General features: G+C 34.7%; 2 protein-coding genes and 1 long non-coding RNA gene across 3 annotated transcripts; 2 read left to right on the top strand and 1 right to left on the bottom strand.

Moving 5' to 3' along the window:
* The first annotated feature begins 246 nt into the window (after positions 1 to 246).
* On the top strand, positions 247 to 26038 carry LOC134252007 (RING finger protein 215-like). Its single transcript, XM_062734422.1, has 11 exons — positions 247 to 602; positions 7665 to 7805; positions 8197 to 8268; positions 15468 to 15553; positions 15745 to 15790; positions 16612 to 16722; positions 17299 to 17418; positions 18222 to 18344; positions 18455 to 18557; positions 22721 to 22774; positions 25269 to 26038. Exons 1-10 carry the CDS (start codon positions 285 to 287, stop codon positions 22747 to 22749), a joined length of 1149 nt encoding a protein of 382 aa, XP_062590406.1. The 5' UTR covers positions 247 to 284; the 3' UTR covers positions 22750 to 22774; positions 25269 to 26038.
* LOC134251734 (uncharacterized) lies at positions 19336 to 20866 on the top strand. The gene is made up of 2 exons (XR_009988807.1): positions 19336 to 20101; positions 20249 to 20866. It is a non-coding gene; the product is annotated as an uncharacterized LOC134251734 (long non-coding RNA).
* On the bottom strand, positions 23567 to 25257 carry LOC134251563 (uncharacterized). The gene is made up of 2 exons (XM_062733968.1): positions 25160 to 25257; positions 23567 to 24657 (listed from the first exon to the last, which is right to left on the bottom strand). Exon 2 carries the CDS (start codon positions 24653 to 24655, stop codon positions 23567 to 23569), a length of 1089 nt encoding a protein of 362 aa, XP_062589952.1. The 5' UTR covers positions 24656 to 24657; positions 25160 to 25257.
* Positions 26039 to 27880: the final 1842 nt, after the last annotated feature.

Raw genomic sequence — 27880 nt, 5'->3', positions numbered from 1 at the left:
AATATTATTCAGAATTACATGGGGAGTGCCTTTGGATATTTCCCGTGTATTACATGGGAAAAAACTCGAGTGGTCATGAAATGTAAAGTCTTAACCCATAGTATAAAATAACACAAGCCTTGTGTTATTATAAATTTCTACTATGAGTTAAAACAATATTTCCGAAACAAGTACCTGTGAGATGGTCACATCGATTTTTTTTTTAAATTGTGACGTTTCCGCGGGAAAACTAGGGAACTCTTCAAATAAAGAAGGTATGAAACTGGTTTGTTTAGTTATGCAAAATGACAGACGTATTTATTTTATTACTTCAACTAGGTTTTTTGCGAATACTCTTCTGTCGCAAAAGAAATATCACCTCAGTTTGGTATTTACTCCTGCCCTTACTTGTTCCAACTCTTGCAGCACCAGGAAAAACAGCAGTTATCGATGTCTTTAGAACGGAAAAGTTAAACAGTCGTCCGCAGTTGTCTGCCAGATTCAAGACGATTGAGTCAGCAACAGCAACAGATTCGAAAAGTGACAATATTGTTGCAAAAAATATTCGAGGAAAATTTGCTGATGTAGGAAATATTAAAGGAGCAGAAGGAAGGCTGCATATGGTAATTCATTACTGTAGTAAAATTATACCATTTTACTATGAATAAATGTCGCCTACCTTACCATAAAAGGTGACGACAAACACCCAGGTTTACATGGTAGGTAAACACAGGTACATGCAACAATATAACAGGTAACACAGGTGAAGGGTTTGACTGGTAATTCTCGACTGAGGTAGGAATCGTGCCGGCACGGGTGGATGGCTATGAGGTCAGGGTGAAAGGTCATAGTGGACTTATTTACATATGCAATTTCACCACATTCCTCCCCGTTTTATTTGATAAAGCTAAGGGCAATTACTGTAATTTATTCAGAGGAATGTAAACCAGAAATGTATAATTATTATTTAATACAACATGGAAAACGTATGAACTAATTCATGTATCCCCATGAACTTGGCCGGAATTACTTCTAGCGCCTTAGTTCCGCAGGATAAACATGTAAATTATAATGTGGCAAGACTGAATATGGTTCAATGATTTGCGAATTAAATCCGCATGCATCTTCCACACTGGATCAAATGATCATATTAATTTAGCCATACATATTCCATGTTATCTGTTATGCATTTCATATATTTTAACACTTAATTCATAGTCAAAAGGAATCTACCTATGACCTAACACTGACCTACTTCCATGAAAGTCCTGAAACTGAATAGTGTCATGGCATACTTTGTTTTAGTCGAGTGAGAATCATTTGTACCAGTATATAAACTTAATCGTGCATACAACTGATTTGCCAAATTAAACCGTGCAGAGTGCAGTATATGTTAGAACTTTACAACGAAACTAGATAAATTAACTAAACTGTTGTGATGTATGCTAATAACTCACTTAATATATCAGTATTATGTCAATATGATACTATAAAATGTAATGTCGTCACCTTAAATGTGTTGATGCCTCTATCACTATCCTAAATTAAGCCTAACCTAAACTAATAAGTGTATTTTCTTATTCCCTATATATCCTATGAAGTAAACTAACTGAAGACTGTTTGCTGACTATTGATAGAAAATCCTATGAAATATTTCTACTGAAAACATATTTACAAAACATATTCCGCATCAGTACCGTCACTGTCTAAAATATTAGTAAGCCAGGCATGATACGGAAAATGTTTAACATATAACTATATACAAAGCAATCCAGCCCAATACCGTCACTGAGAATGGTCAGACGGGTATCTAACGGAAAGCATAAGGTTATTTACATGGAGCAATCCAGCCCAATACCGTCACTGAGAATGGTCAGCCGGGTATATAACGGAAAGCATTGCCTATATACATGAGATGATCCAACATGATATACCGTCAATGATATCAGCCAGGTATATCCAATGGAAAGTATAGGTTGCATGATTACACCAGTCCTTGTTGAAGTATTTCTGGATATCCTTAGGAACTGGGTTAAAGACATGCACCAGAATAGATCATTGCCTATTTATGACTAATATACTGCCTGAATATGCTTTATCCAGATTTGACCTGAAGTAACTAACTAAAGTTTATAAGTATTCCTTAATAAAGAGTTTGATTATGTGACTGCAATATGTACTTGTAATTAACATTTGCTTGAGCAATAATAATACCAAGATATTCACTATGCTCACTTAATTACTTTCCAAAATAGTAATGACTATTCTTAAACTGCTTTATTCATATAATTTCTTACTAAAATCTCAAATGCTACAGATATAATAAAGGTACTCTAAATGCTTTCTAATGTAAGTGAGCTTTAAGTACTATAACCATGATGATACTGTGCCTTAGTCTACACCACAAGCACATTGAGCATTGCTATGTAGTTTACATTGATACAGATTAACAATGGCTTCGACCAAAATATATAGGTCTTTAGCTATAACTAATAATATATTTACTGTATTAACATTGACATGTTAAACTATACAGACTTTGAGTTGCAATAGACATTATGTACTTATAATTGTGAACAACAGTCAAGCAATACTCAAATACATTGACTTGGGTGCAAATAAGTTACTTTAAAGCTAATACTTTAATGTTATGCATTTGAGTTAATGTTATATAAAACAACTACACTGCTATTTAAATTTACAAACTACAATCTACACTATTTCCCCTCCCTTTTATTTTTAAATGAAGGAACAGTAGTATTATAACCAGCTGCTTTTAATTACAAATAGTAATACTATAACTTATCAGATGTAGTTTGTGCATAGCGAGTTGCCTATTGTAAACAAATCACCATTTTGAAAGTACTAGGTGTATCACCATTTTGAAAGTACTAGGTGTATTGTACGCAAGTCTATTAGTAATTCCACTAAGTAAGTAAGTTACTAAATATCTAAACTGATTATTACATAACAACTATTAATACTGTAATTGAGTTAGTCAACGACCAACTATGACCAGTTGAGAGTTAACTACCAGTTCTAGATAGTGTAAATGTTAGTTACTTAAATTATAAATAAATTATATCCAAATAAGGTCAGACTGCAGTAAAAGCTAATATTATTAAAACTGCGATCTACTAACTATTAGGTACTAAATACTAAGTACTAGAACTATAAAGTGTTATTATAAGTCAGTAAGTAAACACTGAGTAAAGCATTTCAGGTTTATTTAGCAAATGATCTACATAATCATGATGGGCCATGGCACAACCCAACATTTATTCTCTAGTGGCAGCCCAGATGGAATGCCCAGCCCATGGTCCACATATTGAAGTACACAAACAAGGCATTCTCCATATGTAGAAGGAAAGTCCTTGTCGGCAGCACTCCAAGTAAACCTGGTTGAGCCACCTGTGCTGTCACTTTCAGTGTTGTCTTGGTACACAGCTGTTTCTGGTACAGACAGTGCGGGATAAGCATTCAGCGCTTCACTAATCTTCTCATTATGAATTGGCAGCTCGATTAGTGAAGAGGTTGCTGTTCCGTTTTCGTCTGTTACCAGCTCTTGGTAGGAGGACTCCTGTAAATTGCTGGATGCCTGAGCATTTACAACTGATTTGTTGCTATGCTCAGGCAAAGCATCACTCCTAGACGGCTGTGTGTTGATAGTCAAGTCCGGTATTTGTTGGCTGTCATATGTTTTATCAGTATCCAGAGTTGTTTGGCAACTAGCAGTTGAATGCTCACTACTCGGTTGCCATAACTCAACAGATCTGTCTTCTGTTTCATTCCTGTCCTGTATGTCTTCTGACTTTGAAATTCCAGGAACACGGAGACCATCCTGTGACACCATGGTATTCCACTGCATACCAGCAGGTGATATATCACCACTCGGTATTTGTGGAAACCCTGGTGGACTCTTGCAGGTAACTGTGGGCATCTGCTGCTGGTTTACTGCTGCAGTAAGTGTTGGCATTTGCTGCTGGTTTACTGCTACAGTAAGTGTTGGCATTTGCTGCTGGTTTACTGCTACAGTAAGTGTTGGCATTTGCTGCTGGTTTACTGCTACAGTAAGTGTTGGCATTTGCTGCTGGTTTACTGCTACAGGAAGTGTTGGCATTTGCTGCTGGTTTACTGCTGCAGACATGACAGATTCACAGCTGCTGTTGTCTCCATGTTTCAATGGTGAGGAACCATTTGACAGTTCCTGGTCCTTGGTGTCGTGAATTTCAGTGATGAACATACCAGGACTTTCTACAGCTCCTCCATTCTGTAATTGGATCAATGGTGTTGGCATTGGTGGCCCTCCATACATGCATGGTTGGGGGTATGCCTGTTGTGGTACCATGTATCCAGGTTGGAACATTCCAGGATATGGGCCATATGCATATGGTATGCTAGGGCATGGCTGTGGTGGTCCAAGGAATGGTTGTATGTATGGTCCACCATATCCAGGAAATGGCACAGGGTAGTTCCCAGGGACTGGTACACAAGGATAAGGATACCCTTGGTTGAATGATGGCAGGTATGGTCCACCATAGTATCCAGGAGGTGCTGTACTAGGTGTCATAGCTGGATTCATCTTGTTGCTTAATTTTCAGTAGTTCAAAGTTACGGAAATAAATCACGCCGTTTGACACTACTGAAATATTCAGTCAGTGAAAGTGTGTATAGTTATTGACGTAACGTATTTTCCACGTTTACGGTAAACAAACCGCCCGTGAAAATATAACACTCTAAACGTGACTGATATGCAACAAGTTCCATGTAGTTACCGTGATCTGAATTAAACGTAACTTTTAAAGCCGGTTTAATTCATTGGTTTAGTCCAGATAATTTTAGTTTATGACGTCTATCTTTTCTTTCTATCTTCTTATCTTTGTTTTACGGTGTTTCTATCTTTATTTCTTGTTGATTGATGAATTAAACGTTACTTTAACACAATAAATAATTGTATCATAAGCCGGTTAATTTAATTCAACAAAGTTTTGGCGATTTAGTTTAACGTTTCTCTTCTTTCTATCCTTTTCTTTCTATCAAGTCTATATCTTTGATAATTGGTTTACGATGTTTTCTTTACTTCTCGTTGATTGAATCTTCGATTGATAAAATATTGGTCCACTACAAACTACTCAAACTTTTATTTATCTTAACTAAACTTAATTAATCTGTAACTTAACTACACCTTGCTTTAATTACCGACAGACTCTTACAACGTTAGTGTACAAACGCCCGATGACAGACGACGGTAGAAACAAGCATAGATGTTACAAGACTTTGTAGATAAGCTAAATAATTAATTGTATAATCAATTGATGATGGTATATAAATTGATTATACTTTTGCAATTAGATTAACTGTTATTTCACAGAGCGAAGATGTAAAGCCGTTACACTACAAAATCAGTCTACTGTTAAAGCGAGAAGCACGTGCGCCTCGATCTATATATAGCTACAACAGGTAAACTGGTGAACTAGCTCTGTGAAACTACTCAACAAAAATATACGATATGAAAAACACAATATCTCTAGATCTCTACTTTCCCCCAAAATATTTTAGGGAACCTTAGAGAGATTGAAAAAAAATAATCTGACGAGACGAGTCGAGAAGAAAACGCTTCTCGGAATTGCCAACACGATTGACAATATTTAAATACAAAAAACTATTTATGAAATATATAACAATTTAGAATAAAGTTCAATCGTTGCGGCACGAGTGAGCAAAACTAAATGAGTCGAGAGAAGAAAAAAAATGTATTTTGCACAAGACAATGTAAATGTTCAAAATTTTCGTACTGACGTTTACAAAAACGCCCTTACGATTATTGCACACTAAATAGTAATGAAAATATTCAAAATGTTCGCACTAACGTTTACAAAAACGCTGTACGATAAATATAATGCTAAATACTAATGAAAAACGAAAATTCAAAAATAATTGGACCGTGATATCACCACGTGGTCAAATGCGACTCACGAGTGAAAAAATAACATGGCAAATTAGTCAAATTGTTTGAACTTTGCAAATAACGTTAATTATAACGCCTGTAAGCAACAGTTTCCTAAAATTCCAAAATGACTAAATGCAAAATATTTCACCTGTGTATTTATTCACGGGTGGAAACTCACACGTGAATTTTTGCATATAAAAACATGGTAATTCAAAATGCCCCGTTCCGAATTACCGGCGACGCCAATGTAGTAAAATTATACCATTTTACTATGAATAAATGTCGCCTACCTTACCATAAAAGGTGACGACAAACACCCAGGTTTACATGGTAGGTAAACACAGGTACATGCAACAATATAACAGGTAACACAGGTGAAGGGTTTGACTGGTAATTCTCGACTGAGGTAGGAATCGTGCCGGCACGGGTGGATGGCTATGAGGTCAGGGTGAAAGGTCATAGTGGACTTATTTACATATGCAATTTCACCACATTACCCACTGATGATCTTATCGAGGGTTTCAGACTTGCTCCTAATCATGCTAATAGTGCAATGATCAAACAGTTTGAAGTGGTAAATTTTTGTTCGTTTGAATGGAAAATATTGGTCTTTATTGCTAGATACATTTCTTTAGAAACAAGAAAACAGTGTATATGTAGTTGCAATGTTTAAAGACACAGTTATTCTCTGTGCTAACTTTACATGTATGATATGACAGCATTCCCAGTAAAGTGAAAAATCGAAAATTCCCATTATCATCCATGTCTCCCTTGCAGCCTTGATTCTGTATTGCATGTCACTCTTCAGACAAGGCAGCTTTTGGTTGATTGAGACCAGATTGGGCATTTCAAACTCTGTCATCCACTTTATCCAAAAGATGTTCAATGAGAAAAAGGTGGGAGTTTACAGAGAATGGTCAAGTGGATAAATGTAATTGTTTGCTAAAAGTCTTGACAACCCCAGCCTAGCTACATTGGTGCGGGAGAAAATATGATGAAAAATAAGAAAATGATGCATGCATGTAAGAGTTAAAAAACAGCAACATAAAGTTGACAAGCTCACCAGTTTTGCCCACTCACTGGCACTTACCCGGTACAATTTGTCATCTTTGGTATTTTTTATACATGTAGATTTATTTGTTTTTACAGCTATATATACACTGTAAGTTCCATAAAAGAAGATGCACTTGCAAGACCCCTTCTTTATTTATTGACAAAATTCTTAATATTCTTTTGAATTGAAACTCTGATACATAAAAATTAATATTCAAATGAAATTTCAAAAATATATCCATTCAGACACAAAATTTTACCATGTGCATCATTGTATCTTCAGGACACATGACTTTTATCATGAACAAATTCCTCAACATTATACATGTACAGCCTAACATTTAAATAGATTTCAGAAGTGATTGATGCGCACACCAATAATTATAAACGTAAACTTGAAATTATTGCTTGCAAGCACTCAATTATAAAATCTACAGAATTAAAAAATTAATGTTATTTTTAGACATAATTTCTTTTAATATACAATAAAACTCGTTTAGTACAAATTAACACAGATATTGCGAAATTTACGGAATCAGATATTGCAAAGTTATCTTGGATCCCCAGCTATATGAATTTAATGAATTCCTTATACGGATATAACGAATTACAGATATAGCAAAGAAATTTTACAGGTCCCAGTGACTTCGTTATAACCGAGTTTTACTGTAATTTGTTTTAGATATCTTCTGACTGCAATAGCAATGATGAGAACAGCTTTGCCAGGCTACCACAGAACTGGCTTGCAGTTTTCCATTTGGGAGAACGTGGTGGAAGCTCATCAAACAATTGTCATACAGAATCCTTATCCATGATGGACAGGGTAAGGGTATCTGAGATATTTATGTTAATTACCCAATAATGTTTATCCCTGCTTGAGAAATCTACAGATGAATAATTTCAAAATATTTATGTCCTGAAATCGTATGAATTATCCCATTTATGCAACATCTCATGCAGTTTTTCCTTCATTTTAGTGAAACAATTTAATATGCATGTTTCCTTCCTTTATACACATGTTACATCTTCGCTACTGAGAGCTTTTCAAAATGTACATGTACTTAAATTTCACTGACAATTCAAAATTCAGAAGAGAAAATTCATAAATTATTTTCATCATCGATCTACGTCAGGTATAGAACAATAGAGTTGAGGTCTCCTTAGATACTTCTGTTTGTTTTTTATGTGAGTTTACTTTTGCAACTTTTTTGCAGATGCAGAAAGCTTTAGTGTTTGGAGCTTCAGCCATTATCATTCTGACATTGAACCCAAAGATTTTAAGGGAGGTAAATAAACTTCGGCTTATTGTTCTATATTTGTGTAAGCTTTACTTCCAAATATGTGTGAATTTGAAAAAAAGGATATTATTTTTAATTTACAAAATTTATATTGATACTGCAGAACCTTTTTAACTTGATGGGGTCAATTTTACTGACAAGCAAAAATTGAATTGTTCATTGGGAAGTTATTTCATGGATTTTCTCATTTTTAGCTCTACTGCATGGTCAGAGACCAGAAGAGCTTATGCGATAGTATTGTGTCTGGCGGCCTTCCATCTGTCTGTATAAACAGTTCTACAAAATGCTACTCCTCCTACAGTTTTGGTCTGATTTCAATATAACTTGGCACACAAGTAGACTACACTAAGATTCATACTTCTGTATATGGGTTTCTGATTTAGATGAACGGTGTTGCCGTGGGTACTAAAAATAGAAATTTCTGTAAAATTCTTTCAAAATGCTACTCCTCCTACAGTTTTAATCTGAGTTAAATATATAACTTGGCACACAAGTAGACTACACTAAGATACATAATTCTGTGTATCGGTTTATGATTTAAATGAACAGTGTTGCCGTGGTAACTAAAATAGAAATTTCTGTGGAATTCTATCAAAATGCTACTTTTCCTACAGTTTTGGTCTGATTTCAATATAACTTGGCACACAAGTAGACTACACTAAGGTACATAATTTTATTTATCAATTTTTGATTTCAATGAATAGTGTTGCAGTTGTTACTGAAAATAGAAATTTCTGTGAAATTCTTTCAAAATGCTACTTCTCCTACAGTTTTGGTCTAATTTCAATATAACTTGGCAAACAAGTAGACTACACTAAGATACATATTTCTGTATACTGTAGATCACTAAATTTTCGCTACTCCTTATTTTTGCGAGTTAGTCATCGGCTCTTTGTAAGCGAGGCATAATTTTCACGAATTGTTGTTTTTCCTATATATAATCATATGGAATACTGTAGAAGTACTTTTTTCAGCGTGTTATTAATTTACGCTATGAATGCGGTCACAAATTTTCAGCGGAAATTTGTCCAAGCGTTCTTAATAAACATGTAAGGCATATAGTGACATTCTAGGAAATTCGCGTAATTTTCTACACGCAGATTAAACAGAAATTGAGATTCCGCGGAATTATGGCGCCGTGGAAAAAAGTACGTCTACAGTACTTTTAAAAGCAAGAATGAAATTTTCGCGAGCTCATTGTCTCGCGTAATTACGCGAAAATAAAGTTCTCGCGAATAAAACGTGATATACAGTATCGGTTTTCGATTTCGATAAACGATGTAGGCATTGTTACTAAAAATAGAAATTTGTGAAATTCTTTCAAAATGCTACTCCTCCTACGGTTTTGTTCTGAATTCAATAAAACTTGGCACACAAGTCGACTACACTAAGATACATAATTCTGTGTATAACTATAGGTTTTTGATTTTGATGAACAGTGTTGCTGTGAAATTCTTTCAAAATGCTAATCCTCCTACAGTTTTGGTCTGATTTCAGTATAACTTGGCACACACGTAGACTACTCTAAGATACACAATTCTGTGTATCAGTTTTTGAGTTCGATGAACATTATTGCCTTGGTTACTAGAAATAGAAATTTCTGTTAAATACTCTCAAAATGCTACTCCAAATACAGTTTTAGTCTGATAATAAAAAAAAATTATGTGGCATGCAATTAGACTACACTAAGAACATAAAGAGACTTAATCAAGGATCATTATTCTATTTATTGCTGTTGTAAAGTTTCAATTCCCAACTGCTTAAGTACTTTTCTCTTCCTTTGCTATAAGTACAAACCAGTAGAGCTTCAGTCTCGACAGAGACTTTTGTTACATTAGAATTAATTTATCAATGTGTTTACAATTAAACTTTTGTGGTATGCTTAATTTATGGGCAGGAGTGACCCATGGAATCCATGAACATTGGTTCCCCACAAACAGTGATAATCCCTGGCCTATAATTAGGAATCTACTGTACTCAGTTTTAGTTATCCCTAATGGTTATTTTCTGCATCTGCAGACCTCATTAAAAAATTTCAGCAGGTTTTTTCATAGTAGACAGGTTTAAGTTTTCAAAGAAGACTATGTATCTGCAAATTGTGAAACCCTTAATGGACTAAACTTGTTTTAAGAACATACCGTATAAGTGGAAATTTTAGCGAGATGCAAATTTAGCAATTTGTCCTTAAAAATAGGTATTTTATTTTTAGCGAGATGTAATTTTAGCTATTTTAAAAAGCTCACTAAAGAAACGATTACAAATAAAGCGCAATTAATTTTTTAGCGATATTCAATTTTAGCAATCTTAGCACCCTCGCTAATAATGCCAGAATTAAATCCTCGCTAAAAAAATTCTGCTTATAGGGTATCACTTTTATACATGTACTATTGATTGATGCTGCACCTGAAATACCTTTTCCATATGAGTGCATTTAGCCATATTTAAGTTTTTAGGGCATGTCATTTCACTCTAAGCCCATCTCTATAAACTTACCTTGTTGAAGTTTATAAAGGTTTAAATTAATTACTTCCTTAATTAATACATGTATTCTTTAATCTGAAGCAAGTTCACTTGTCATTGATTGTTTTTAACTTTTTTTAGCTCACCTCAATGAATGTAATACCCTCGGTGTCGTTGTTGGCGTCCCGGGTTAAGGTTAAGTTTTTTGGAGCAGTTTTCTTTTTAAAGTACTTCTATGTCCTATATTGATTAGACTTGCATGGAAGATGCATTGTTTCTAGTGTGTTGCATTGTACCAGTCAAGGTTTCAGATGCTGCAATTTCAGCAAAGGAATGACCAGGTTAATGTTTTTGGAGCAGGTTAAGATTTTTGGTGCAGTTTTTGGTGTAGGTCTCATTTCCGAGTAACCATAAGACCTATGTTGACCAAACTTGCATGGATGGTACATCTTAGGATGCACACTACCAGGCTTGCTTCAGATGCTGAATCTGACCTACATTTTCTGCATGAGTGAACAGGTTAATTTTTTCGGTGCATGTCTCATTTCCAAGAAACTATGAGCACTATAGTGACCAAACTTGCATGGATGATACATCTTAGGATGCATACTACCAGACTTGCTTCGGATGCTGAATCTGACCTACATTTTCTGGATTAGTGAAAAGGTTAGTTTTTTATACAGGTTTTATTTCCAAGTAACTCTGAGCTCTATGTTGAGCAAACTTGCATGGATGATACATCTTAGTATGCATACTAATAGACTTGCTTCAGAAGCTGAATTTGACATACATTTTCCATGCAGATAATGGACCTGGTAAAAGTTATAGGTGCAGGTCTATTACCAAGAAACTATAAGGCTTATATAAACCAAACTTGCACAAATGATGCATCAAGGGATGAAAACACTCAAACTTGCTTCAGATGCTGGATTTTAATTACGTTTTCAGGATGAATCAAGAACTAGTTTGAAGTTTTTATATAGGTCTATTCCAAAGTATCAAATCAAAATTACATAAATTTTGCATTTTTGGATGTACACTTTTTGTTGGTTAATTGTGTGACTTTGCCTTACTTAAAGACAGCATTCGTTGAGGTGAGCTCTGTAATCTCTGATTACCTATGTTTCAAGTGAGGTATCTACCTGTATATGCAATACAGCATACTTTTTAGCTCACCTGAGCCAAAGGCTCAAGTGAGCTTTTCTGATCAAAATTTGTCCGTTGTCTGTCGTTATTGTTGTCATTGGCGTCGTCGTCGTTGTTGTCGTTAACTTTTCACATTTTCATCTTCTTCTCAAGAACCACTTGGCTAATTTCAACAAAACTTGCCACAAAGTATCCTTAGGTATAGGGGATTCAAGTTTTTTCAAATGAAGGGCCACGCCCTTTTCCAAGGGGAGATAATTATGAATTAGAGAAAAATTAATGGCATTTTTAAAAAATCTTCTTCTCAAGAACCACAGGGGCAGGAAAGATGAAACTCGTGTGGAATCATCCTCAGGTAGTGTAGATTTAAGTTTGTACAAATCATGACCCCTGGGGGTAGGGTGGGGCCAAAATGGCCGATCAAAGTTTTACATAGGAATATGTAAGAAAAATCTTTAAAAATCTTCTTCTCAAGAACCACTAGGCCAGGAAAGATGAAACTTATGTGGAATCATCCTCAGGTAGTGTAGATTCAAGTTTGTTCAAATCATGACCCCCGGGGGTAGGGTGGGGCCAAAATGGCCGATTAAAGATTTACATAGGAGTATATAGGAAAAATCTTTAAAAATCTTCTTTTAAACCACTGGGCCAGGAAAGATGAAACTCATGTGGAATTATCCTCAGGTAGTGTAGATTCAAGTTTGTTCAAATCATGACCCCCTGGGGTAGGGTGGGGCCAAAATGGCCGATCAAAGTTTTACATAGGAATATATAGGAAAAATCTTTAGAAATCTTCTTCTCAAGAACCATTGAGACAAGAAAGATGAAACTCATGTGGAATTATCCTCAGGTAGTGTAGATTCAAGTTTGTTCAAATCATGACCCCTGGGGGTAGGGTGGGGCCAAAATGGCCGACCAAAGTTTCTCATAGGAATATATAGGGAAACCTTTTAAAATCTTCTTTTCAAGTACTTCAAAGCCATGATTAGTAATATTTTTAGCTCACCTGAGCCGAAGGCTCAATTGAGCTTTTCTGATCACATTTTGTCCGGCGTCCGTCTGTCTGTCTGTCTGTCTGTCTGTCAGTCTGTCTGTCTGTCTGTAAACTTTTCACATTTTCGACTTCTTCTCAAGAACTGCTGGGCCAATTTCAACCAAACTTGCCACAAAGCATCTTTGGGTGAAGGGGATAGAATTTTAAATGAAGGGCCACGCCCTCATTCAAGGGGAGATAATTGGGAATTAATGAAAATTTGGTGGTATGTTTTAAAAATCTTCTTCTCAAGAACCAAGGTACCAGGAAAGATGAAACTTATGGGGAAACATCCTCAGGTAGTGTAGATTGAAGTTTGTTTAAATCATGACCCCCGGGGGTAGGGCAAGGCCACAATGGCCGACCAAAGTTTTACATAGAAATATATAGGAAAATTCTTTAAAAATCTTCTTCTCAAGAATAGCAAAGCCAGAATTGATCATATTTATATGGAAGCATCCTAAGGTAGTGCAGATTCAAGTTTGTTCAAATCATGACCCCTGGGGGTAGGGCGCGGCCACAATGGCCAACCAAAGTTTTACATAGAAATATATAGGAAAATTCTTTAAAAATCATCTTTTCAAGAATAGCAAAGCCATGATTGGTCATGGGACTACTTTTGGATTTAAACTTTTCAATAATACACCAATTTCTACTTTTTCCTAGCCATAGTGCTCAGGTGAGTGCTGTGGCCCATGGGCCTCTTGTTTACTTTGGATGCAAAAAGATGACTCTTGTCTATCAGTGGATCTAACCAATGGGCCAAACATGTATACTTTTTAAAGAAATCACTGAAATGATATTAAAAAGTGATACTAACCAATGCATCTTATTGATCGATCATGAAGCATTTCCCCTCCATTTAAAGATAATACTGATTATTGGCTGTTAATATATTCAGTTTATTAGGTCACCTGAGTAAACTCAGGTGACCTATTGCTATCTGTTTTCGTCCGTCGTCGTGCGTTAACATTTAAACATTTTCAGCTTCTTCTCTGAAACCGCTGAACCAATTTCAACCAAATTTGGTATATAGCATCTGTGGGTGAAGGGGAACAAAAATTATGAATTTCATGGTCCCTGCCCCCCTGGGGCCTGGGGGGTGGGGCAAAAACCACTAAAATTAGTGCAATCTTTAAAAATCTTCTTCTTTACTCCTGGACATCAAGCAGTCAAACTGCTGGTATGATTGTAATCAGCATTGAGTCCTCTACCATAATTGTGAAATTCATGGCCCCAGAGTCAGGGGTTCTGGTGTTAGGGCGGGGCTCTATTGATTATATAGTGAAAATGCATTAATTCTTTGAAAATCTTCTTCTCTGCTCCTGGGTATGCTTCTCTGCTCCTGGGTATTAAATAAAATAATTAAGTTCATAGTAATGATCAGCAAGAGTGCCTCTACCAAAATTGTGAAATTCATGGCCCCAGGGTCAGGGGTTCTGATGTTAAGGCGGGGCTCTATTGAATATATTATGAAAATGCATTATTTCTTTGAAAATCTTCTTCTCTGTTCCTGAGTATTAAATAAACTAATTAAGTACATAGTTATGATAAGCGAGAGTGTCTCTACAAAAATTGTAAATTTTATGGCCCCTGGGTCAGGAATTCTGGTGTTAGGGTGGGGCTCTATTGATTATATAGTGAAAATGCATTAAATCTTTGAAAATCTTCTTCTCTGCTTTTAGGTATTAAATAAACTAACTAAGTACATAGTTATGACGAGCAAGAGTGCCTCTTCCAAAATTCTGAATTCTATGGCCCCAGGATCAGGGGTTCTGGTGTTAAGGCGGGGCTCTATCGATTATATAGTGAAAATGCATTTATTCTTTGAAAAGCTTCTTCTCTGCTTCTGGGTATTAAATAAACTAATTAAGGACATAGTTATGATGAGCAAGAATGCTTCTACCAAAATTGTGAATTTTATGACCCCAGGGTCAGGGGTTATGGTGTTAGGGTGTGGCTCTATAATGATTATACAGTGAAAATACATTACATCTATAAAATCTTTTTCTCTACTCCTGGGTAATAAGCAGATGAACTATTTATATGGTTATGATGTGCAAGGGCTTTTCTTCCTGAATTGTGAATTTCAAGGCCCCTGGGTCAGGGATACCAAAGAGGGGGGGGGGGGTCTCTACTTATATACTAAAAATGAATTGTTTGAAATCTGCTCCTTGGTATTAATCAAACATTTTTGATAAGCAAGTGTGCATTTCAAAAATTGTGCAATGTGTAGACCTAGGGTCAGGGGTTCATTTGTGGTAGGGGCACTCACGATTATTGCTGAATATTACTGATTAGTTGACATGCATTTTTGTTCCCTTACCCTGCTTATGGGTATTAAGTAAACAAACTAAACATTTGCTAAGTGTATAGTTATGATTAGCAATGGTGCCTCTTTCAAAATTGTGAATGTCATAGCATCTAGCTAAAAACATGAACCAAATTCAATCATTTGAAAGTTGTTGCATGATGCTCAGGTGACCTATAAGGCCCATGGGCCTCTTGTTTTATTATTGGCCTTTTATATCCTATTCTATTGTTATAGTTTGAGGGTAAACAGATGTTTTCCTGTCCTGTGATCATTGTGGAAGCTCTAGAGAATGTTACTAACTTTGTTAGTGTTCTAAAAAGGTTTGTTAAAAACTTTGAATTTACTTGCATATTACAGTATTGACAAATATTTTTTCAACATTCTATTTTTTTCTTTTTTCATCCATTTGTATTTCAAAAGAATCAAATGAAAATGATACTTGTTGTTTTACAAAATTGTCTTTTAATTTCAATTATATACTGTACTTACAATAAACTTTTATGTTTTTTAGTAAAATGAAAATAAAGGCCAAAGTGTACCAAGCCCCAAAATCATCTGTAAGTTTTCTTAAATAATTACAATTGTATAATGCTTTCTAAGAGTTTGTTCACTAAATCTGTATTATTATAATTTTAGAAAGGTTTCTGAAATAGTTTTTGTCAGACTTGATTTTTTTTTTTTTTAAAAATCTCATTCAAGCAAATCTAGGGTTCCATTGAATTTCTCTTATAGTTGTATATCAGTCTACTTTTAACTTCCAGAACCATCTGACCAATTTCAATCAAACCTAGCACAAGGCTATCATGAGCGAAGGGGATGCAAATTTCAAGGCTTTTATTATTCCTTTTAAAATTCAAATAATCCAATGCTGAAAAGATTTTAAAACATGAGAGGGGCAATACTGTAAATTCCTTATTTTATGCGAGTACAAAATTAATATTGCCAAATGGCTTTTAGACGGCAAACCGGGAGAATAATAATTCATGAGTGGGCGTTTATATAGGAAATTTTACATGTATTTTAGCACCATAAAAATAAAAGTGAGCAATCTTAGTGGTGCTTCTCGTGAAATTACGCGATAATTGATTCCTGGCATATATTTAGGAATCTACAGTAGTGCTTGGAAGAATGAATTTTTGCAAGAATAACAAGACTTGAGGCTGCAAATGTGACTCCAAGCCTCCAAATACATCATGTATTTTTGTTGCGAAAGACTTACCAGTAGTTGAAGGCTTATGTATTTATTTACTAATCAGGTGAGCATTGTGGCTTATGGATCACTTGCTTATAAGTGTATACTTACCACTTCTTCCAGGTCTTTATTACTACTAGAATTACTAGAATTACAGTGTCATCTGACATTTTATTTTTTTTAAAGTTTCCAACACTCACTTTGTGGGCCTCTTGTGGTAGACCAACCAATGGCCACAGTTACCATGAGTGGGATGGAGTCATTTGTATGGGAACTGAAGAGGAGATCAGTGGAAAGGTTAGTTTTTTTGTATCAGTATCAGTATTTAATTTCATGTTGAATTGTTGATTTTCATATATGACACCTTCTACATGTATATATTGCTACTTAAAAAGGTTTTAACTAAAGTATAAATTGGTTTTTCCTCAGAATTTTTATGATTTGGGCTACCCTTTAGATAATGACCTAGGTATCTCATTTGATAGTGCATCTGACTAATGATGCATGGGCCTAGGTTTGAATCCCAGTCCAACTGTGAATTATCTCCTACTAAATTTTTTGCTGTCACTACCTGTGGATCTACAGATAAATGTGATTGTCCTTTCAGGGGCTAAAAGTATCTGGGATGTGAATCTTGGAGGGCTAAGACAAATTAATGAGGGTGGGATGTTGTTCTGTGGGTTATATGGACTGGATATATACCTGGGTAGCTCAGTAGTTAGAGCTCCTGTCTAATGATGTAGGGGTCTCAATTTTGATTCCCACTGCAGTTATAATTTTTCTCTCATTACAGATCTGCAAATGAAATAAACTGCATTTTGTAGTGTCAATGCTCCAAATACATGTACTTATCATTCTTCATGATAATTTCAGGCAGAACCTATAAGTTTTTGGAATTTTTTCTACTCTGGAACATTTCTGATACTGATGTTACTGGCTATCAAGTCTAGAAGAAGACTGCAAGATGAATGGGGAGAAGATAATGAGATTGAGGTAGGTACCTTAATGAATAATGTAATGATTATGACCAGTAATCAATTTCATAACTCCTAAAAACAATGCAAATTGCAAAGAGAAAAAGACATAAATTCTTGACAAAAGTGGGGCCATATAAGGGATCAAAATATAAAGAAAAAACAAACTTGTAAACAAAAGCAAGACCATGCTTTAAGCCTAGTCATATAAATATAAATTATCTTTTTAGGTATAGTTTGTTTATCCCTCCCCCACAGGGAAGAGTGGGACTCAAATAAGGGATCAAAGTTTAGGATGATATTATGGGGAAAAATCTATAAATATCATCTCAAGTCAAGAACAAAAGGCCCATGATTAGTGATATTTATATGCAAACCTTTTGAGATCATGAATATCTATTTTTTTTAAAAAAAATCATGACCCCTATATGCTGAGATGCTGACTTTTAACGAGGTTGTTGAAATCCTTGTAACTTCGATATATCTGTCCGTAGCCTGCCACAATACAAAATATGAACATACTTGGAACATGCTCTTTGAGTATCAAATTAGTTTGGAGATAATATAAACATTATATGCATTTTCATATCAAAGCGAGAGAGGCAGGGTGGGACCAATGTTCTGAAAAAAAAAGCAGTGCTGAGGTGACTCAAAACGGTTTTTTTTAACCCAGTTTCTAAACAATACTCATCTTTGATTTTGCTCCTTAAATGGTTCTTTATCCAGTCTTTAAACAAAGTTCAGCTTTAGATTCCCTTTGTGTTAAATCACAATGACCTCAATTCTTTTGTAATCTAATACATATGCATGTTTTCCTTTCAGTCAGCATTAAGGGATCTGACTTTCCAGGCTCTTTCTTCCATGAAGACAAAAAAAGTCAAGAAAAATCAAGTCAGTCCTAATGATTTGTGTGCTATATGTTTGGAGTTGTTCAACAGGAAACAGGTGTGCTCATTGCAATATATACTCTATAGACGTTAACATAAAATCTTCTTGTGTGAAATGTCAACTCAAACTTTTTGCTTTAAACTGGATATTTATTTTTAACTTTTCAGAAACTGAGAGTGCTTCCATGCTCCCATGAGTTTCACACAAAATGTGTAGATCCATGGCTAGTAAAAAATAGAACCTGTCCACTCTGTAAATTCAACATAGTTAGTAAGTTAAGTTCCTTTTCTCTCAGTAATTTTTATTCACAGTCTTTCAAAAGTGTATTGTAGATGCACCCATTTTAGAAGTTATCACATTTACAGCACCTTTTACACTGCTTAATTGTTTTACATGTGTATACAGTTGTATTTTTTATGGCCAAATTTTGTTGTTTTCAAACTTCCAATGTTTTACTTTATGTTAGTGCTGAACAGGTCAATTTTAAGTGTTAGTGGGCTAATTTATACATGTCTACAGTACATGTATATATACCGATACACTGACAGCAAGTGCTTATTTCATTGCTTAAAAACAATACACAAGTTCTATAAATAGCATTTACTGAATAAAGTTTTGTTCCTTGTTTGTGAAGTCACAATGTGAAAATGACGTCACTATGTAAGTCACTTGTGACGAAAAATGGTTGTCGCAGTCGTACTCGTTCAAGAAACAACTGTACAATTTATTGAATATCTTTGAAATCCCCTTGCAGTAGCATATAATAATTTGTACACAGTTTATTAAGACAGATGACTTCCTATAAATTCAATCAATGATTTGATTGATCTTTTTAAGTGAATGAAGGCAGAGGGTTAAACATGATACTTGTTGTGTTGCCCAGTGAAAGCAAGTTTAAAAAGAGATGTGTTTTTAATTAAGCAATTTGCTATCAAAGATTTCCAATTTACACTTTGAAAAATAGCTGAATATTTGAACAATAATATAATTATTTAAATACCTAAGATATAATTTACTTTAGATTTTAAACATATTAGATATGATAAAAAGGAGGCAAACATTCTCTATCCACCTTAAATAAACGTCTCTCCTGAGACAGAAGATTTTTGTTTTAATGGTTGCCATGCTTATTTTTGGAAAGGATATGCTTATTCACCCATTCTGTTGCCGAGATTTGATCATTTCTGACAAATGAACTGTTCTTGTTATAAAAATTAACGTACAGGAAAAGAAATATAAAGGTCAGAGAAATGTTTCAGCTTTTGTGACAGAACGCTACGGAGGGGGTCACGTGACCGCCTATATCACGTGATTCGCGCATGAGCAGAACGTTGGTTGATGTGCATTAAAATTGGAGAGGACTGATTTAGAATATAAACAACACTGAAACCAAATATTGTTTCCTTTATGGAAGTTATTCAATTAGTTCGCAAACTTTTTGATCACCCCTTGTATTTTGAAAACATAAAATACAAATTTTGTGAATGTGAGAGTAACCAGCACAATTTTATTTCGCTGCAATTTTTAAGAGTTTACAACAATAACTACAATTGATGAACATTGATAAACAAGATGTGTTTGTGAAACACTGATGCCCACTATGGCAACATAGCGAAGATTAAACTTCTCTTAAATGCAAATTTTATGAAATATGAATGTATGCCAATGTTAAAGGTTTTTCATAAGTATGGAGATCTACAAGTTCAGGGTCAAAAGGTCAAGGTAATTGGTATCTAATGAAGGGTCTTGTCAAAAAGATTACATATGTGAAGTGTGGAAGCACTAGCCCTTAGCGTTCAAAAGTTATGGCTAAGGTTAAGATTTTTTTCTTAAGTACAAAAATTTCCAAGGTCAAGGTCAAAAGATCAAACAATTGGTATCCAACGAAAGGTCTTGCCACAAAGAATACATATTTGAAGTATGGAAGCCATAGCTCTAACTCTTCAAAAGTTATGGCCAAGGTTAAAAAATTTCAAGAAGTTGGTCAAACTCCAAGGTCAAAGTGTCAAAGTACTTGATATCAAATGAAAGTTCTTGCCACAAGGATTAAATATGTAAAGTACAAAAGCACTAGCCCTAACCCTTTAACAGTTATGGTCAAGGTTTGCTTTTTAAAGTACATCAAACTCCAAGGTCAAGATCAAAAGGTCAAAGTTCTTGGTATCTAATAAAGGGTCTTCTCACAAGGATTACATATGTGAAGTATGAAAGCACTAACCCTTAGCATTCAAAAATTATGGCCAAGGTTAAACTTTTTTCATAAGTACAGAAATCTCCAAGGTCAAAATTGTTGGTATCAAATGAAAGATCTTTCCACAAAAATTTTATATATGAAGTATAAAACTCCTGGTATCTACTGTTCAAAAGATATGGCCAAAGTAAAAGTTTGAAGTTTTGTGTAAAAGTAGGTCAAACTCCAAGGTCAAGGTCAAAAGGTCAAATTTGGGGGTACTCAAAGAAAGCTCTTGTCACAAGGAATACACATGTGAAATATGAAAGTCATAGCTACACTAAATCAAAAGTTATGGGCAAGGTTAAAGTTTTTGCCTACAAACAGACAAACAGACAGACAGACAGATGGATACGAAAAAAACTATATACTGTGAAATCAATAATTTTTGTGGGGGTTTTTATTTTGTGGTTTTCAAGGTATGAAAAGACCCACAAATTTTATGCCCACCATGAAATGCAATTTTTCACATTTACTGTATGTGTACTTTAAAAAAAGCAGGCTTTATGTTTTAGCGGCTTTGGTGCAGACAACGTACAATGTGCTAATTCGTGAATACTGCTAAAAAATCATTTACATATACAATACACTGAACGGACATGTAGAGCGCTAATTTATGATTGCACCAACAACTCCATACCCAGTGATTACGCTAATTTAAATTTTGATTACGCTAAATTATGTACACATACAGTATTACTACTGAACAGTTCTTCAACCACGAAATCAAATCCCCATAAACCAACATACAGTTGTGTGCCAAAAGTGAAGATAATTTTATTTTTTCTTTATATATTTCATTGAAAACAATATTTTGTAAAATCGCTGGTATGATAACATTTCTTGACAGATTTTATCAAAAATTTCTTGATAATCCAAAAAATTGTTGTCGTTAAAAAAAACCCAATAGTTTTTATCTGATAAGCATTGATCATTTAAGGAACTCCAACCCTCAGCCAGGAAGGATAACTCTTTAATTTATAATTTAATTCAAAAAATCTTTAAATGAAGCTTGAAAATTAAATATTTTCCTGCAACAATTTTCATTATATGCCTCTCAATGTGCTTCAAGGTTCTTTGCAAAGTTCCATAAATCACTTCTAATTTCATATCATTTTAATAAACATTGGTATCTAAAAATGCTTTTACAGGATAAAAATTTCTACTTTTAATTAGACCTTTCTGAGAAGTTCAAAGAACCTTGAAGCACATTGAGAGGCATATAATGAAAATTGTTGCATGAAAAGATTTAATGTTCGAGCTTCATTTAAAAATTTTTTGAATTAAATTATAAATTAAAGAGTTGTCCTTCCTGGCTGAAAGTCGGAGTCCCTTAAAAATATTGTAATTTAAGTGTGACATGAATTTTTCAGTCATATACTCACAATGAATTATATAGTCAACATTGATCTTGAATTTTAGAACTGATGTTTAGTAATGAACTATATTTTACTACATATTAAACGTGTAATGATCTTTTAAAGAAAGATACCTACACATTTTCTGGTTTAAGTACTGAAATAAATAATTAAATCGGACAAAAATTGACCATTTACCTATGATTTTACAAAATGTTGTTTTCAATGAAATACAGTATATAGAGAAAAAATAAAATTATCTTCACTTTTGGCACGCCACTGTATTTTCCTCAAACCACGAAAATTTGACTCCTCAAATATATATGATTTTACAGTACTCCCAAAACTTCATTTACGGGGGCATAAAAATACAAATGTTTTTCTCTTCTTAAGATTTTTTTCCCTAAAATTTTGCTTAATTTAAACGTAAGTTAGAAAGACAATTTGAAATACGTAGAATGTAAATTCTGCTAAAAAATCTAGTTTTTACAGATACATGTATTTAAGCTCATATATACTGTAAACCAACTCTTATTCACGTGCGAGAAATTTTCGCGAGGTTCGAGAGCCTCGTTATTGCGAATATTTCTCACTGTGAACTGGTCCTTAAAGTCTCTTTGTCTATTAACAACAGGTTTAAAAAGGCTTGATCGCAAAAATTAATCGTCGCGAACTACATAACCCCTGGCAAATCGCGAAATAATATCATCGCGAATAAAAGTTGGTTAACAGTATACCCGGTACATGTATTTCTTAATGACTGGCATCTTATAGAACTTTTTATTGTGTGTTTTGTTTATTTCGATATGCACATTTTTGACAATTTTATACCATTTTCCTTTCAGATGAAATGACCAAAGAAAACAGTATATGAAGAAGATATTTTAAAACAGATATTTCACCGTGTCAAACCGTTACTTTGAGGGAGTCGCGAAAAAGAACGAGGGAGTCGCTTTTTACGCCAGAGGGAGTCGCTTTTTATGCCAGAGGGAGTCAATTTTCTTCGCTTGAAAAACTGCCGAAAGGTAGGTCAGGGTGTTTTGTTGTATTTAAGTTTTTGCACAAATACACATCGTACAATACGATAACTAAGGTACATGTACATCAAAATTTTACTTAATTACTGGCATTCACAAACTTATATTTATGCAGTATAACCAGGTTGTAGGTGATCTAAATGTGTTATGATTTGATAATCTTTATTGTTTGACAATTTGAATTCGGAAAATGGTCGTTTAAGGAATGAACGGAGACGATTTCTAATTTCAGTGCAAAGGTAACGGAGGGGGGAGTCGATTTCTGTTCATGATTAAGAAAGGGGGAGTCGCATATTACTTAAAAACATATGTAATGTACAATTGACATTAACCTGCTTATTTGATATAAATATGTTTGATGAAACATTTAAATTCATTCTTGCATTTTTTTTAATAACAGAGATGGAGGAGCCAGTTACGATTACTGAGGTGTTGGAAATGAAACCACAACAGGGTTTTGAATGTGCAATTTGTGAAAAGACTTATAAACTTAAAGGCAGTCTGCGGAGGCATCTACAGTGTCATTTCGATGGTAAACAATTCCAATGTCTTTGTGGAAAATCATTTTCACATAACTATTTGCTGAAAAGACACCAAAAAACCCATGATGATGAAGCAAACAAAAAGAAACTTATTTGTGAAGTTTGTGGAGCTTCATATACAAGTTCGGGGGCCTTGAGTGACCACAAGAAATTCAAGCATAAAAATGAGGGATACTTGTGCACCCAATGTTTCTTGTTTTTCGTCGTCGGTCAAACTTCCTGGAAATGACATCTTATTTGTGAGACCATTTTTGATCTCATTTACATTTTGAATTTCATCGGTAAATGTTTTATTTCTTTGGAAAAAAGAATACCCATCTTCATGACCGAACATGTTGACATCTCCTCCAATCTGATCTACACCTGCTGTTACTTTCTTTGCATCTGCACAAAGCATGAATTCGCTTTCCTCTTGTACTTGTAAAGCATCTAATACTGGGTGCAATATTCCTGGTTGAAGTGTTTCATTGAGATCGACATTACTTACATTAAACTGAGAAAGAACCCCCGCGCTAGGAACAACAAAATTTATTTGTGAAGATTCGGTTGACATTTTTCCTCTTGTAGCGACCCCATCTTTAATCTGACAAGCATTTTTTGGACCACCCATGAAGTAAAGAAACTTTGAATGAAACAATTTGTATCCGATTTTCCAAAATCGCTTGGTTTCGGGCCTATAACACATTTTGCTGGAAATGTCACAGTTACAAAACCGTACTGTATCCAAAAATAGCAAGAAGGCTATGTTATCTTTTGGATATTTTTCTTCTGCAACAAGGCGCAAAAATGTTAAAACTTCATTTGCAATGCCTTTATCGTATTTGAAGAGTTTCTCAAAAGCTTTTGAAAAAAGGTCTTCAGATATTGTTTTTGAATTTTCATCATGTGTTTGAGTACCTTTGTCAGCTGTACATATCTTATGATACTCGATTTCGCTGAATTGTTGTTTCTCAGAAAATTTGTCAACCCGTTGTCTTTTGGGAGTTATTTTCAATGGGGAAGGTGGCCCTCTTGTCTGGTTGCATTGAAAAACTCTATGAACTTTCAGCTTTTTTGGTGTTGGGGATTTTGAATAACAACGAGTTTTTGAGGGGGTAAGTAATAAATCAGCTGTCCATTTCCATTTGTTCGGACTACTGGTATTTTGTAATTTCCTTTTTTTAGGTTGATGAAGCCATAAGGATGATTTCTTTTTTGTCATTTCTAAAAATTCAGAATTATGTTCAAAGATTGATATTGACAATAAAATATGAAATTTTCAACATACTATATGCTCATTTCGAAAACATTGATTGCAAAAATTCATTATTTGGATTACTTTGCGACTCCCCCTTTCATAATCATGAACAGAAATCGACTCCCCCCTCCGTTACCTTTGCACTGAAATTAGAAATCGTCTCCGTACATTCTTTAAACGATCATTTTCCAAATTCAAATTGTCAGACAATAAAGATTATCAAATAATAATACATTTAGATCACCTACAACCCGGTTATACTGCATAAATATTCATTAATGCATATTTTTTGTCATCGTCAATGTAAAGTTTGTGAACACCGAAAAAAGTTCCGAAGTGTTTGAGCATACTAGATGGTTAAGACTGGTAAAATTTTGATGTACATGTACCTTAGTTATCGTATTGTTCCGTGCGATGTAGTATTTGTGCAAAAACTGTTTCTAAATGCAACAAAAAACCGTGACCTACCTTTCGGCTGTTTTTCAAGCGGAAAAAATCGACTCCCCTTGGCGTAAAAAGCGACTCCCTCGTTCTTTTTCGCGACTCCCTCAAAGTAACGGTTTGACACGGTGTACTTTTCTTATGGTTTTTAACTGAAATGGGTGCTACCATTATTTTGATTTGCAGTTACACGATGCATGCTGATTATTGTTAATGTACCTTTTTCCATGAAGGCATGTGTTTAGAGAATCACAATTTCTGATCAATCTGCAGGTAGAAAATTACCTGGATTCTGTAATTATAAGTCCCTTATGCATTTTAGACTGTGAACAGTTTCTGTGGGAAATGTCCATAGCTTAATTTACAGAAGAGATATGCATACAGTATTAGAACCATTTCCAGGTTAGTTTGAACTTTCAGTAAGGCGTGGCATTCTCGGCACTACGTAATTAGCGTCTGTCAAATGACGAATAGATTCTCATTGGTTAAGAAATTAATAACATCAGGAACTTTAAATTGTTGTTGACAACAATGAGACAACTTAAGCTCCACCTCTTTGCTGGAGGAGACAACATTATTGGTTATTTGATACACTAATTGGCATTTGCCCGAATTTCTATCCCATGTATATTTCAACGGTGAAGGAAAGCTATGTAAATTTCAGAAGCTAATTATTTAACGTCAAGAATATTACGTCTTACTGAAAGTCCAAACTAACCTGGAAATGGTTCTATTTAAAATTTTTTGTTAATTTGTTATCAAAGCTTCATCTTTAAAATGAGCTGGTGTAAATGTTTACTCATTAAGGATCTTTGTTTTTTATTAATGCAGTGATTTACCACACTATATTCTGTGCCTACTTTACTACGTGTATATGTCAATAAATATAAATCAGATCTCTACACATTCAGTATTTTGTACTATAAAATCAAGTGATGAGATAAAACATTATGATAATTCATTTCCAGGTACAATGAAGCGCATGGAAGTGGTAATTTTTTTTTGTTTGAAAGGAAAGTTTGGGTGGTTTTTTTTTTTTTATAGAGCATCAATTGTTACATAATGATGCCCATTTCTTTAGAAACAAGGTAGAACTATTCGTTGGGATACCTCACTCATTGCCACTAGCAACATTAGATACACTGAAGTGAAGACTTTGCAAAGTTATGTAGGATTAGTGAAGTCTTCTGTTGTGCCAAATAGTACAATTCTCTGTAATCCTTGGACTTTCAGTTAGGCATGGTATTTTTGATGCTACATAATTAACATCTCTCAAATGGCGAATGGATTCTCATTGGTTAAATTAAGGAAGCTCTAAACATTGCACACAAAAGAGTTCTAATTTTAGGGTAGTTTTTTGCTGTTAGAGTGATCTGCCCTTTGAAGTGAGATAGAATGAATGGATATACCTATTACAGTTTTAAAATAACACAATTTTTAATAGACTAAAATATGCATAGCATTATATTAGACCCATCTTCCCTAGTCAAGGGTTTCTTATCCACATAAACCCTTGACCGAATAGACTAAGTTTGACGGGGTTTACAATCATGCCATCTTGTGAGACTGCACATATTGAACTCTACTGACCTCTACTGTTGGTCAATCAGAGTAAACGAATTCAACAGAGAATTTGAGATAATTTTGGAAGTAGGCAATAATTTCAATATAACTGAACTAAAAAGTTGAGACAAACCCTTAACTGGGCTATTTAATGATAAAGACGTTATCCTGAGGACTATAACTAATATGTTTTTAGCTCACCTGAGCCAAAGGCTCAAGTGAGCTTTTCTGATCAAAATTTGTCTGTTGTCTGTCGTTGTAGTCGTCGTCATTAACTTTTCACATTTTCATCTTCTTCGCAATCTGAACCACTGGGCCAAATTTAACCAAACTTGCCACAAAGTATCCTTGGGTAAAGGGCATTCAAGTTTATTCAAGTGAAGGGCTAACCCCTCTTCCAAGGGGAGATAATTATGAATTAGTGAAAAATTGAAGGCATCTTTTAAAAATCTTCTTCTCCAGAATCACTGGGTCGGGAAAGATGAAACTCATATGGAATCATCCTCAGGTAGTAAAGATGCAAGTTTGTTCAAATCATGACCCCTTGGGGTAGGGTGGGGCTACAATGGGGTATCAAAGTTCAACATAGGAAAAATCTTTAAAAATCTTTCACTCCAGAACCACTTGGCCATGAAAGATGAAACTCATGTGGAATCATCCTCAGGTAGCGAAGATTCAATTTTCTTCAAATCATGACCCCCTGGGGTAGGATGGGGCCACAATGGGGTATCAAAGTTTAACATAGGAAAAATCTTTAAAAATTTTCTGCAGAACCACTTGGCCAAGAAAGATGAAACTCATGTGGAATCATCCTCAGGTAGCAAAGATTCAAGTTTGTTCAAATCATGACCCCCGGGGGTAGGATGGGGCCACAATGGGGTATCAAAGTTTAACATAAGAATACACAGGAAAAATATTGAAGAAGAAACTCGTGCAGAATCATGTTCTGAAAGGGAAAATTTAATTTTGTTCAAATCATGACCCCCTTGGGGAAGGGTGTGGCCACAATGGGGTGATCAAGGTTTTACATAAGAATGCATGGTAAAAATCGTTAAAATTCTTCACAAAGCCGTCATGATGATTGATCATCAAATTAAAGGCATAAAAAGGGTAATGTGTATTAGAAATTCAGGAGAATAGAGGAGCCATAAAGTGGACAAGTGAATACAAAGGCTGTATCAATAA

The sequence above is a fragment of the Saccostrea cucullata genome, unplaced genomic scaffold, assembly GCF_032062105.1.
Source record: "Saccostrea cucullata isolate Sc308-1 unplaced genomic scaffold, CSIRO_AGI_Scuc_v1 ctg1, whole genome shotgun sequence".
Lineage (NCBI taxonomy): Eukaryota > Metazoa > Mollusca > Bivalvia > Ostreida > Ostreidae > Saccostrea > Saccostrea cuccullata.
Note: the sequence above shows the minus strand (reverse complement) of the source record. Positions and strands in the feature narration are given on the sequence as shown.

Bases quoted from the DNA above. Each gene is read 5' to 3' on its own strand.
- LOC134251563 (XM_062733968.1), bottom strand. From the start codon at position 24,655: ATGACAAAAAAGAAATCATCCTTATGGCTTCATCAACCTAAAAAAAGG.
- LOC134252007 (XM_062734422.1), top strand. From the start codon at position 285: ATGACAGACGTATTTATTTTATTACTTCAACTAGGTTTTTTGCGAATA. The intron at 603-7,664 runs GTAATTCATTAC...AATTTGTTTTAG, and splicing joins CAGAAGGAAGGCTGCATATG to ATATCTTCTGACTGCAATAG. The intron at 15,554-15,744 runs GTTTGTTAAAAA...TATGTTTTTTAG, and splicing joins TTTGTTAGTGTTCTAAAAAG to TAAAATGAAAATAAAGGCCA.